At 38.5% G+C, this 14741-nt stretch overlaps 1 protein-coding gene across 3 annotated transcripts in view; it reads right to left on the bottom strand.

Annotated features, from left to right (window-relative positions):
• Cog1 (conserved oligomeric Golgi complex subunit 1) overlaps positions 1–14741 on the bottom strand; it is a 546651-nt gene that overhangs the window by 195604 nt on the left and 336306 nt on the right. For all 3 annotated transcript variants that reach the window (XM_090377929.1, XM_090377930.1, XM_090377928.1), the window contains one exon: positions 7385–7543. In XM_090377929.1, the coding sequence (XP_090234055.1) occupies positions 7385–7543 (159 nt within the window). The remainder of the gene's footprint in view (positions 1–7384; positions 7544–14741) is intronic.

The raw sequence follows: 14741 nt of genomic DNA on the forward strand, positions 1-14741 counted from the left end.
ATTCCAAACAACACGAGGTTGGGAATAGCCATGAGATAAAGGCTCCATTGGAGAAGAGACGATCACCAAGTTGTGATCTGAAGTGCCTAAAGGACCTCTCACTTCGACCGTGTACTTAGAAGGGTTGTTTGTGAGAAAAACATCAAGCATATTAGCTGTATGATTAGGATTGTCTGGTATTCTTGTAGGTACATGAACAATCTGTGCAAGGTCATTAGTAATTGCAAAAGCCTCAGCATCTCAACCAGCTGGGTCGGTGTGACTAGAAAACGGAAGCCAGCTGGAGTTGTGAACATTAAAATCACCAAGGAAAATTACTTCACTGTTAGGAAAGTTGGACTGGAGAAAGTGAAGTTGCAAAGAGAGGAAGTCAAAGAGCTCCAAGTGATTAGTGGAATTGGGAGAACGGTAGAGACAACAGATGAATTTGACACAATGAGGTAGAGAGATTTTAAGCCAGAGAAGATCAAAGAGAGGAGATTCCAAATTGCCAAGTCTCTAACAGAGAATATCAGAACGGACATATGCACCTTTGTGGCGAAAGGAATCATACAGCGAATAATCTGGGCATCTGAGATGAGCAGTAGTTGAATCAACCAATAACTGCGATTCTGTCAGAAAAGTACACAGGGTTTGGCAGACTGCAAGTGGAAATGGACATTGTTGAGATTAGAATTGAGACCACGTATATTTGTGAAATTAATTAGGAAGTGCTTGGGAGGTTTAGATCTTTTATTATTATTATTATTATTATCAGCCATATGGTACAAGGAAGCCTGAGGCTTATGCTGCACCGGCTAAAACAAAAAAAAATTCCCGAGTTACCCTGAGAGGGAGAGAGAGAAGTAGAAAGGAATCACCAAGAAAGAGAAGAATGATGATATCCAGCTCAGGACCCTGGGTTTGCCAAGCCCATACTCACCAGATGTGAGCCCCTTGCTCTATTACTTGTTCTACTTCTTATCCTGTGAGCCATTAGTTTACGAATGCAATATGTTTTGCACATCAGTGTACTTTGCTGGCTACTAGATCACTACCAAAGAAACAGCTTATTCAGATAAACAATATGGCTTAAAACCTGGCCATCCAACAGAGAATGCTATGCAGCACCTGCTTAATGCAGCTAACAACAGAGGAAGACTACATGCTAGCCTGTTGGCTTTGCTGGTGCCTTTGACATCTTGTGGTGGCTCAGCATTTTCAGAAGGCTAAGCAAGGCCAATGTACCTCTAAGACATTATCTGCAGCTACCGCAAAGTCAGACAAGCTACAGTCGGACCCAGATTCCAAGAAATATGCAAACAGGTTTTTGTATGTTGCCCACAGGGTTCAGTACTGGCTCCATTCTTATGAAGCACAGAACTTGGTGAATTTTTAAATATGGATATAAATCCTTCAATTGCTTTTGCCTTTACAGATGATCCTGTTATCACAAAAACAACCAAGTAGATACAGAAAATCAGGCAGACTGCACTCTGAAGAATCTACAGGAGTGGATGCAAGTCCACAAACTAAAAATTGCACCAGGAAAAAACTAAAACTATATTATAAGGCTCACTCAATCCTAGCAGAGCACCAGTTATTAAAATCTACAACACTTCCATCAGGAGGGTTCAAGAATTAAAGTATCTTGGTATCATTTTTGATAGTAAGCTTGCCCTTGTACCTCATATAATAATAAATAAATAAATAAATTTTCTGTTTATACTCTGGGACGACTAAACGGTCAGAGGAGTTCGAATGATAGATTGAATACAAGAAACAGCACCGTATTCAGTAGTCACAGCTTGAACCCCAGTCACTCAAGACATGTGTACTTAGGCACCCACGCGCCTGACCACTAGGCTACGGCGGCCTTACGTAGCCAAGAAAATAAGAAACTATGCTTCCTTGATTGCCAGAATCAGCCATGCCAACTGGGTTCTAAAGAAGAAAACACTCAGCCTAATCCATAAAGTAGTATTTATTCCCATCATCTGCTAAGGATCTGGCATCTGATTCTACAGGACAGCAATTGCAAGAAATAAAACTAGAGAGCATTCAAAGTCATCTTACTGGCATCAACACAGTGTTGCCAGTAGGATGCCAGTGAGTTTACCACATGGTTAGTACCCCTGCCTTACAAGTCTTGGAAGTATTCTCCTGCAAGATTTAGAGAAAGCATATTGAGGCTTGTATTACAGACTTAGAATGGCATTATCCACAGAATATCAGGGTACGAGGTGCTACCCAAATGTTCTCAAAATTTTAATTTTGCACAAGATTTGTTATTTGGTTTTTAGGAGCATTAGCAACTAAGGCCATATTGCTTGGGAATATGCGGTGGTCATTCTCTGACCTTTCCGCATCCTCAGTATTTGGTGGTGACGGACTTGAACTCCGGTCTAATCAAGAAGCGTGTGCTACGCACTGCTGCTCCTTCTCACCTGGCTACGGAGGCGCCCTTTTTGCACAGGAACTACATCTAGTATGGACTTGTGGTGCTAGGTAACACTGCATGCATCCTTTGTGAATCAGTGTGCCACGTGGCATTGGGCTGGATAGAGTCACTGAATATTTAGGTGCAGTTCTTTGGCGGTGTGTTTTGCATAGTTTGTGATTGTTGCGATGGCTGATGTGAGAGAGTAACGTGCTTGCATCACGTTTTGTTTCCTTCTTAACGATACAGCAGCAGAAACCCATAAGAAGTTGAAACATGTTTTTGGTGACAATGTTTTAGGCCAGACACAGAGCTACTACTGGTTTAATCATTTTAAAAATGGTTGAATTTCGGTTGATGATGACGATCACTCTGGGTGTCCATCATCGAGCACCACCCGGGAAAATGTCGCAAAAGTTTGAGCGGCAATCTGTGGAGATCGCAGGTGGACCATTCACAAAATTTGTGGCATTGTAGAACTATCGTATGGCACGTGTCAACAGATTTTGTCAGAAGAGTTGAATATGAGAAGGATTGTGGGCAAGGTTGTGCCATGGTTACTGAGAAAAGACCAAAAGCAGCATAACATGGAAGTTAGCAGAGATCTTCAAGAATGGGCCAGGAGTGATCAAAACTTCCTTTCTATGGTCAGCACTGGTGACAAGATTTGGGTGTATGGGTATGACCCAGAAACCAAGCAACAATCATCCTAGTAGAAGAGCACAAAGAAAGCCCGACAAATGAGCAGCAGCAATGTGAAGTCCATGCTGATCTGTTTTTTGGACATTGATGGGATTATCCATAAGGAATATGTCCCTCCTGCCGGACCGTCAATGCAAAGTTCTACTATGATGTCCTGAGGTGGTTAAGGGAAGCCGTCAGGAGGAAACGTCCAGAGAAGTGGTACACAAAGAACTGGGTCCTTTATCATGACAATGTGCCAGCCCACATATATCTTGCTGTGGCGCAGTTTTTGGCATTCAACAACATGGCAATCACCCCCTTATTCACTACACTTAGCCCCCGGAGACGTCTTCCTCTTGCCAAGAATGAAAATCGAGCTGAAGGGTTGAAGATTTGACAGCGTAGAGGATATTCAAACCGAAATGCAGGTGGTGCTGAAAACTATGATGAAAAAGGACTTTCAGGATGCATTCAAATCATGGGAGAAGAACTGGGATCTGTGTTTACGCTCTCAAGGGGAATCCTTCGAAGGTGATGGTGGGGAATAAGACCCAGGGTGAGTCTAATTTATTTTATAAATACAATTTGGGAACTTTTGGGTAGCACCTTGTATAACACTCAATTTAGCCAACCAAATTAATAGAGAGAGGAAAAGATTTGTGTTTGCTCAGCATTGGCAAACAGAATGTGGGTCCACCACGTTCAACATTAGCAAGTATGGATATACCCTAAAAGAAACTGTAGACCCTCTCGCACCTGATGTACATGGATGACATCAAACTCTATGCAGCAACTGAGAATCAATGCCAACAGCTACTCTGGATCACTGAAAAGTTTAGCACTGACATAAGAATGCAATTTAGAATAGACAAATGCAACACCAATTGGTTACATCAGAGAAATTCTGTTAATTGAAATTACCAGCTGAACACTGGTTGTTATTTTTTGTTTTTTTTTAGGAGCATTAGAAACTAAGGCCATATTGCTCCGAGAATATGCGGTGGTCATTCCCTGACCTTTCCACATCCTCCGTATTTGGTGGTGACGGGCTCGAACCCCAGTCTAATCAAGAAGCGTGTGCTGCTGAACACTGGTGAAGAGATGAAAGCTATGAAAGACGGAGAGACCTAGAAATATTTGAGGATGATGCAGGCTCAAGAGCTCGAACATGAGGAGATCAAGGACTGCCTCATTGAGAAATACCATCAGAGAATGAGAAGCCTGCTGAAATCAAAGCTGAATGGCAGAAACATAGTCAGAGCCATAAACCCCTTTGCAGTCCCAGTACTAACATATGAGGTGTGGCTATTAAATAATGAGACTGTTGCAATAAAATAAATATAATGAAATATTTTGTACCTTACAAGTTATTCCCTTCAAAATAATTACCTTGGGATTGAAGACACTGTTCCATACATTTGTTCCAAGCATAGAAACATTTCTGGAAGTCATCTTCTGTAAGCCCTTTTAACACTTTGGTCGTTTTTTTTATGATTGTTTTTATTCAATGGACTGAAAATGGGTTTCCTTAAGTACACTTTTCAGTTTAGGGAAGAAAAAAAATCAAAAGGGGTTAGGTCTAGTGAGTAGGTTGCATGTTCATACACAGGGATTTGTTTTTTGGCCAGAAACTGGTAAACAGAGTGCACATTGTGGGCTGAAGCATCATCATGATGCTCCATCCGACCATCCTTCCACAATTCAGGTCTCTTCCTTCAAATTTTTTCATAATGCCTTGTCAGAACTTTGATGCATATGTTTGACTGACAGTCTGATTTGGTGATATGTATTCAGTCATAATAATTACTTTAATATTGAAGAAAACAAGAAGCACGGTTTTCATTTTGGATTCTGACATTCTTGCTTTTTTTTTTTTTTTTTGTTTGGTGGGCTGTTTTGTCTTCCACTGCACTGACTGTCTTTTAGTTTCTGGTTCGTACTGGAACTGCCAACTTTCGCTGTAAGTAATTACAATACTCAGGAAGCCTGGATCCTCATTTTTTTCAAAACATCTTCACAAACTTGGAGTTTTTTTTTTTATTTTTTCATCTTTATTCAAAATTTTTGGTACCATCTTACAAACTTTTCTCATTCCTAAATTTTCAATTAAAATTTGCCTGTTTTTTTGTCCATATTGAGTTTTGATGTAATCATTCTAATGCTTAAATGATGATCATTACCCAGTCGTTTATCATCTTCCACATTCTCTCTTCTTTATAAAAATCTTCTATGCCATTCAGACACATGACCTCTCAACATGGTATCTTCCCCATAAAGCTGACATAACTCATAACTTTCAGGTGGTGTTTTTTTTAGTTCTGTTAAAAATCTGCGGTTTTTCGTAATTCGATTCTTTTGTCTGTCACTTTTCTGTCAAAATGCAAAATCACCAGATATATAATGAAAACCTGTCTCACTGCAAAGTGAATGAGCATGTTGGAACGTGACTTAACAGCCAACTAAACAGAGGTTCAAGGTCAGCTGCTGTGCCTTTGTTTCACAGGTGGCACTTGGTGTGTAGTGGCTGAGCATGAAGCCTTGTTATTTAATAGACACACCTTGTACTTCTTCAGGATCATAGATTGGACCAACACTGAAAGGAGATTATGAGATCGATCAGGATAATGATGACCAAGAATCGCCAAAACCACCTGAAGTTGGCTATCAAGAGACTGACCATAGCCTGGAGAGAAGGAGGGAGGGGTTTGATAGAACTCAGTGAACAAGAGAAAGCAACTGAGGGATTACTTCCAGAAAAATATAGCACTAATCTATCAAGTCACAAGGAAGACAGATAAACTGCATACGCCACTCAACCAAAACAAGAAGATCCCCTCACACAGGCAGGATCAAAGACAGAAAGATGGGTGACTTACATTACATTACAATGATCTCCATCAAGACTAAATACGTAAGATGGCTTTGAATGCATGGCTCATGAGTGGGAGGATCTTCCCCAAGACTGAAGGATTCATGCTTGCCATCCAAGACCAGATAATCAATGCCAGGAACTACATCACAAAGGACACCAAGTAACAGATAATATATATTGATGATGCCACCTAGCCCCAAAAACAATCCAACACATCAACACAGGATGCAGCATTATCACCCATAGACATGACAAAGTCGCCAGGATAGAAGATAGCACAAAAATATCAGTTGATCAAGAAAGTGTACCATATTATAAGTACAACTCACTGGCAGTGTTAGAGTAGACATCTCAGAAACTATACTGGGATTGCACCATAATAATGGACAAGACAATCCTGTATAATAGATCAGATATAATCCTCATCTAATGACTACCTACCTGATCAACATAGTGGTACTGAATGCTTCAGAAAACCTCATAGGTTTTCTGAAGGATGCTTCAGAAAACCTATGAGGAAAAGATTAGGAAGATCCCAGTCACTGTGTCAACCACCTCCATGGTGCCAAAGAGCCTTCATAATAACCTAGCAACAATATGTCTTGCAGAGAACACTTACATGGAACTCCAGAAAGCTGTGATCCTGAACATCTATAGGATAGTCAGGGAGTTTCTCGCCCAATAATAGTAACCAGACATAACTATCACCTCATGCACCTGGTACCTGTACCTATTGTAGGGTGGGTAAAAGCCATCAGAAGAGGTTGATAACAACAATAATAATACATATCAATGATAAATTAATAATTAAAACACCTACAACACTACTTTCATTACTAGAAAATGCAATTTGGTCAAATATTTGGTATTTCTATTGGAAGTACTATGGCACATTTTCAAATACAATGCTATATTTTTTTGAAAACTCTGTCATGCAAGGAAAAAATAAGACAGTGGTTTTTGGTAATCTTATCAGATAGTAAATAAAACTGAATAGTTTTCAGTAGGCCAAAACCATGTATATTGCCACAATCTAATTCCAAACTTTAGAAGTTTCTGTTAATTGGCACCTCTGTAGCCAGGTGGGCAGGAGCAGTAGTGCGTAGCACACTGCTTCTTGATTAGCCCAGGGTTCGAGCCAGTGACCACCAAATACGGAGGATGCAGATATGCGTGGTCATTCAGGGAATGACCACACATATCCCCAGCCTGGGTGAGGATTGGCGTCAGGAAGGGCATCCAGCCGTAAAAATTGCATGCCAAAACAATAAAAACGCTGGCCCCATTATATATATATATATACAAAGTATAATGAGAAAAGGTGAGGACAAAAAAAAAAAAAAAAAGAAAAAGAAGTTTCTGTTAATTGAATGGAGTACATAAAAAAATAATAAATAAATAAAGCTTACATCTGAATTTTTGGTGTATATCCGTGGGCTTTCATAGCTAAAGTACCACTTTCCCACAGTGCTCTCTGATGGTGAGGTATCCAACCAATTTTTGAACTCAAGTCACTGGAAGATTCATTCCAAACATAAAGAGTGGAATCTTTTTCTGTACTGATATGCCTTAAAGGGAAAAAAATATATATATTAATTTTTTGTTATTTGATATCTTTACTAATTTTATAAATATATCTCTAAACTTATTGAAGTTTAGATATACAGAATTATAAAATATAGTACTCTATTAGAGATAAATCTGAAAACAGCACGAGGTGCAGCAATAAAGTTCCTGGACTTATGCAATAAAAAGACCACAAAGTGAAGGAGCTCAAGAATGGTTTTCTTTTTATTGAAAGTAATCACCACATGATTGAATGCATTTATTACACCAATCTAAAAGTTCCTGAAAAGAGTCAGCAAAGGCATCCAATGAGATGATGTTCAGTTCAGCAGTTACATTTTGTTTTTATGCCATCAACATTCTGAAATCTATAAAAGTTTTGAGGGCAGTTTTCAGCTTTGGAAAGTCTGCTTGTGCTAGATCAGGAGAGTAAAGTGGATGGTTGATCTGTACAATGCCATGTTTTGTCAGAAACATTTTCACAACAAGCGCAGAATGGGCAGGGGCATTGTCATGCAACAAGAACCAGCTGCCTTCTTCTCGAAATTGTGGCCTCACCTGGGAAATGTGCTTCAACAGTGTGCTACCCGTGCAAAATGTGCTACTCGTGCTTCAAAAAGCACGAGTACACAGATTGTAGCAATGACTGTCTTCCCTCAGGTACAAATTGCTTCTGAATCACACCATTTGTTGAAAAACATGATCAACATAGTCTTGATCCTGGACTTGAAAATGAAACTTTTTGTGCCTTGATGATGATTTTGAAGTCCACTGCATGCTTTGATACTTTGTCTCTGGGTTGTACTGAAACTACAACACTCATCTCCAGTGACAATACAGTCGAGGAAATTAGAATTGTCTTAGTAAAATCTCTCTTACCTCATTGTGTCAAATTCATCTGTTGTCTCTACCGTTCTCCCAACTCCACTAATCACTTGCAGCTCTTTGACTTCCTCTCTTTGCAACTTCACTTTCTCCAGTCCAACTTTCCTAACAGTGAGGTAATTTTCCTTGGCGATTTTAATGTTCACAACTCCAGCTGGCTTCCGTTTTCTAGTCACACCGACCCAGCTGGTCGAGATGCTGAGGCTTTTGCAATTACTAATGACCTTGCACAGATTGTTCATTTACCTACAAGAATACCGGACAATACTAACCATACAGCCAACACGCTTGATCTTTTTCTCACAAACAACCCGTCAAGTACACGGTCGAAGTGAGTGGTCCTTTACGCACTTCAGATCACAACTTGGTGATTGTCTCTTCTCCAATGTAGCCTTTATCTTATGGCTATTCCCAACCTCACGTTGTTTGGCATTTCAAGAATGCAAAATGGGATGACCTGCGAGGCTTCTTTTCTTCTTTTCCTTCATTGGATTACTGTTTCAACACTTCTGATGTCAACGTTTGCTCAGATCGTGTCAGTGAAATTATTCTTGTAGGAATGGAATCTTTTATTCCACACTCCACTTTAAAATCTCTTCCTTTATCTAAACCTTGGTTTTCCAATAAATGTGCTAAGGCTGTTCAAGAGAAGAATGTTGCATATCGTAATTGGCTTTTTATTTGTTATTTGGTTTTTTTTAGGAGCATTAGCAACTAAGGCCATATTGTTCCAGGCATATGCAGTGGTCATTCCCTGACCTCTCCGCATCCTCCGTATTTGGTAATTGGCTTGTTTCCAATTCTTCAGTTTCATTTTCTGCCTACACCAAAGCTCGCAATAATTGTAAATCAGTTATTAATCAGTCCAAACTAGATTTTGAACAGGCTAAGAGTAGAAAACTTGCTTCTTGCCCTAATGGTAGGCAAGCATTCTGGTCTCTTGCCAAAGCTATTGGCCACAACTTTTGCCCATCTCAGCTCCGACCTCTGTCAAAACCAGATGGTTCTGTTGTCACTTCGGCCAAGGATAAAGCTGACCATCTAGCATCCCATTTTTCTTCCAACTTACGTATTAGTGATAATGGTAAAACATAATAGTAATGATAATGGTAAGAATAATATCGGCCCGATACTGTGCGATTCATTTTTCTTAATTTTTTACGGTAAAATGTGAACAAAATGAAAACACATAATTTTAACATTGCAACAAAAAACGGAAATTATTAATAGAAAAAAAGAAAAGGTGAAAATTTAGGAAATCTCGCCAAAGAGTTTTATCTGGGGACTTCAACAATTTAAGACATCAAGAAAAATTCTAATGCTATAAGAGAATTTGTGTCAACTATATATAGCGAAGAAGGATCTAGAAGGAAAAAGACGATGTTGAAACCCGAAGAAATTAAAAATATCTTTGGGTTTCGACATCATTTGAAAATGCCACTTTAAAGATTGCACTTTATTTGTGGTCTCTTCAGAAGCGAAGTTTAGCTGAACCAGTCTCTGACTCAATGTTGTTTGAAAAAGCAATGGATTTTAATCGAAAATTAAGAGGTAATGAAGATTTTAAGGCAAGAACAGGTTGGCTGAAAAACTTTTAACTGAGACAGTATATCTGAACTAGATATTCAAGGTGAGAAACTTTCTACAGATGAATCAGCAGCAGTGTCCTTTAATTAAAAGTAAGTTTGCTTCAGTTATAGCAAATTATAATGTCGATAAGATGGGCTTATTATGGAAAGCATTCCCGAGAAAAACCCTAAACGTTAAAAGAAATCCTGCACCAGGTTTTAAGATGAGAAAAGAGCGAGTTACAGTTGCTATGTGTGCAAATGCCACTGGGTCACAATGATTGTCCATGCTTTTTATCGGTAAAGTTGAAAAAACCAAGAGCATTTAAAAATCTTTCTAATTTTCCTGTTTTGTATAAAAATCATAAAAATGCCTGGATGGATGTTTCTGTTTTCTGAGATTGGTTTATAATTTTTTTAAATATCATTAATCTTGATTATTTAATTTAATCGTAAGGTAAGATTAAATTTATCTTACCTTACATGCGATTATCCAGAAAATTTGGCTATCCGGAAGAGGTCTCACATCAGTTAATAAGGATAAATGATGCTCTACTATACTTCTAATGCATTACATAAATATTTTCAATGTAAGTTAATTTTTCTTGCCTTCACTTCTGTAAACTTATTGATGACATCATCAAAATCAACCTTTTCAAATGTTTCCCTTTCTATATTCAGAAGGGCTAAGTTACTAATCCGATTCTGTCCTAGTGATGCCCGAAGGTAATACTGATTCATTTTCAACTTGCTGAATGAGAGTTCGCAGTAAGATAAAATGGTGTGCCTGATGTGCTCAGCTTCTCAGAATGAATACTATGTAAACATTCAGAATGATTGCAAGAGTTTCGGAAGAGCGTTGCATGAACCTAAAGTCAATCCACTAGCATATTACTTTTATAGATGATTTTCTTTACCTACAAGAACTTGTCCTTCAGTTTGCACCTCTGAAGCTCGGTGTCGGGGGGGGGACTTTCCCCCTCGCTATGCCTCTGATTCTGAGGGTCAAATGACGATCGCTTTCCACAATTTCTCAAACTTTTGAAATTCTGTCCTCATTTCGAGAGATTGATTGATGCAAATTTCATGTCTGTCTTTGAACTGCTTATACCATTCAAACACACTGGTATGACAATGTTTTATTACCATAAACAGTTTTTAGCATTGCACATATTTCGGTTAATTTGATATTTGTTTTTTTTCTCCACTGCAAAATCGTGACACGGAACATTAACACTACTAACAAAACTGGTTGTTACTTGCAACCTGTCGGCCTACTGGATAATATATGTACCGCTATCTGCTGGAGAAAGTTTGAAGTACAACATACCACTTCTGTTTATTTTCAAACTCATCAAACGTGACTGCAATACACAGCCTGGGAACTTTATTATCACACTTCAAGTGTACACTATATTGGCATAACTTTTAAAAAATTAAAAAATATATAGATGGTATTAGTCAGCAGCAATAAGTGTAATTCATTATTTTTTACTTTTATGTAATTCTGTAGGTATAATAATTGATATAAGATATTTTATAAAATTAATGAAACACATTATTTTCATATGAACATATGTCATCTCTATATGTTTCAGTTTTAAATTTGTCAAGTTATTACTTTTGTTCTGATTACTCAGGAGTATTTTATTTTATTCACTGGTAATTCAACAGTTTTTGCACATCAGAATAAGAAGGTATCAATTTTGGGATATTAATCAATACAGTTTGAGAATTTTAGTTTGAGAATCACAAATATAATTCTCAAACTAAAATTAACATTATTAGTTATTTTATAAATTTAACATGGTACATAAATATTACTATAGTAAATGTGAATAGTATAGTATTATTATTACACTTACATATCACATAGTATTATTTTACAAGTACTACAGAAGTGAGGTACGGCACTGTAGTTTTAATCACAGTATGTGTTATATTAGGACAGTAAAACATATAATGCTATGCTGTAAGGATGGGTTAGGTATAGTATAGTGCAGTGGTATTCAACTGGGGTGCTGAACAACATTCCAGCAGTGCTACGTAATTTGAGTTTAAATTACATATATATATATATTTTTTAAATTTATATATTTATTTCATTATAAAAAGGTATAACCTTATTATTGTGTTCCATAAACCACAATTATATTAACAGTATTTACATATGTCAACTGATCATTCTATTTAAAATTCCAAAATACAAAAAAAACTACATTAAAAAAGATAACAGTTTCATTACATACAATATTGCAACATTATGGTTAACCTTTTGTGCTCCCTTGTCAAGTGGGACTCAATATGACACAAACATGTGCCCCAGGACTTATGCATCGAATTAAGCCCGATGATAACTTGCTCATGTATACTGAAGATATATTTGGCTATTTGGAAGAAGTTTTCTACATCTTACCTATGTGAATTGGGATTTTCTGTGCTTACCACTATAAAAACTAACAAGAGGGAAAAACTACAAACGTTTGAGGAAGAAATGAAAGCATATTTCTCCAATATTCCACCTAATATCAAAAAGATCTGTGAATCACAACAAGTAAAAATATCTCACTGAAAAGTTACGTAAATCAAGTGTTTAAATATGGTACCATTGTACGGTATTGGTATCTTTTTAATTTTGTGTGATCTATAATTGATGTTTATTTAGTACCTCTATATAAAGAATAAAATTATTATATAAGTATATATAATTTGTATTATGAATTGCAATTTTGTTTATAATTATATTAGTATAATAACTATCATATAATATTTTTTTAATATTATATATATATATATATATATATGCAGAGAGAGAATCTGATCTAACAGGCAGAAAATTGAGTAGGGGTGCCACAAAATAAAATAAATTACTTAAGGGTGCCATTATTAAAAAAATGTCAAAAACCACTGGTATAGTGTATAGAGTTCAGGGTCTTATAGCACTGGGATTTCTCCTAACTGTTCTGACACAGTAAAACTCTGTAAAGGCGAATAAAAATTTGCATTTTGTTTGCATCATGTGGTGTTGAGTCATGCTGGTCTGTTGTTCATCTGGCCTTTTGGCCTACAGAACACCACAGTCCCCTAATTGATGTCCATGACCATGAGAATGTGGGACAGGTTGTAGGGTGAGAGGTTCTCTGGTAGGGCAGATCCTGGAATTGCCTGAACTTGACAGGGAGGACTCAAAAAAAAAAAAAAAAAAAAAAGGGGGGGGGGAGTTTTTATTAGAAAGGAGCGGCAGTATGAGTTGGTGAAGCAAAAGTGAAGGCAAAGGAGGTGGATGATAGCAAAACTTTTACAAGGAAATTGAAGTTAAAGGGATAGAGGGGCACCCCTGTACAGAAAACTCACCCTCCACAGGGGTGGGACTGTTAAGGGCAGTATAAAGTGTTTTGTGTGGAAGATCCACGAGGTGAAAGTCGGTGGGATGGAGGGTCATAGGAATATTCATAGGGCAGGGTTCCCTGCCCTATGACTATGTGGGTAGGGTGGGTGCTATCAGGCTATCAATGAATAAACCTCACACTGCTCAGACTATCTGGAGCAAGTGTCCAAATTCCATGTTGTGCCCACAAAGTGAGTTAGCATGACATGAGCAGTGGAGGAGCTCCTGTCCATCAGCAAGTCACAACACACTCATGCCAAGCTATCATATACCTGCCATATCAATGGGCAAACTGTATATACAGGGTGAATCACCCTGTATATATACTGTATATATATACAGGGTGATTCACTACCAGTGCGACAAACTTGCAGGAGGTGTAGGGGACATAAAGACGAATTGGAATCACATAGCATTGCAGGGTCCGAAATGCCTTCGTCATGCAGTAGAGGACGTTGAACGGGAGGTCGCGTGAACAGCAATCCCGTTGGAAGTCAGCATTTGCGAACCGTTTCTGTTGAAGAAACCAAGTAGCAAAAGTCCTCCGGAGTGGATAATCCGCGGGCTCCAATGATTGGACGCGTTGCAGATGGTATGAACTCATTTGGTTCGTTGACAGTATTCTCCATACAGTGGATTGGGAAATACCCAATCGTTGGCCTATCGCTCGAGTACTCGTACTCGGATTGCCTTCTGCAAGATGTAGGACATTCTCCTCATTGTCTGACGTTCTCGTCGTTCGCTCTCGATTCATGGTACCTCTCGTGAAACAACCAGTCTCACGTAACCTTCTGTGCACACGTGCGGAAATCGTATGATGAGCAGCACGATTGTGCGGGAAATGTTCCTGGTACAAGCGCAGAGCGGCGCGCCCATTAAAGTCCGCAGCTCCATATGCGAGGTGCATGTCGGCCAGTTCAACGTTTGAATACTCGTCCATCCTACTGCCTCGGGAACCAGTTCGCAAATGCTGACTTCCAGCGGGATCACTGTTCACGCGACCTCCTGTTCAACGTCCTCTACCGCATGACGAAGGCATTTCGGACCCTGCAATGCTATGTGATTCCGATTCGTCTTTGTGCCCCCTACACCTCCTGCAAGTTTGTCGCACTGGTAGTGAATCACCCTGTATATATATTTGCACATATTCAGGTGTCAAACAAAAACAAACTGTTCTTGTCCGATCACCGCTAAGCAGCATTAGGCCCAGTTAGTAATTGGGAGGTGACCACCTGGGAATACCTGGTGTAGTTGCCTTTCTTTCTTTTTAATTGATAAGGTAATAAAGTGTAAATCTGTGCTTTATATCTTTTATAGTCTGTGAATAATATTCCTCCTATTTTTGCTTATTAGAATCGC

Source organism: Mastigoproctus giganteus, chromosome 7, assembly GCF_048544385.1.
Source record: "Mastigoproctus giganteus isolate SK-2022 chromosome 7, ASM4854438v1, whole genome shotgun sequence".
Lineage (NCBI taxonomy): Eukaryota > Metazoa > Arthropoda > Arachnida > Uropygi > Thelyphonidae > Mastigoproctus > Mastigoproctus giganteus.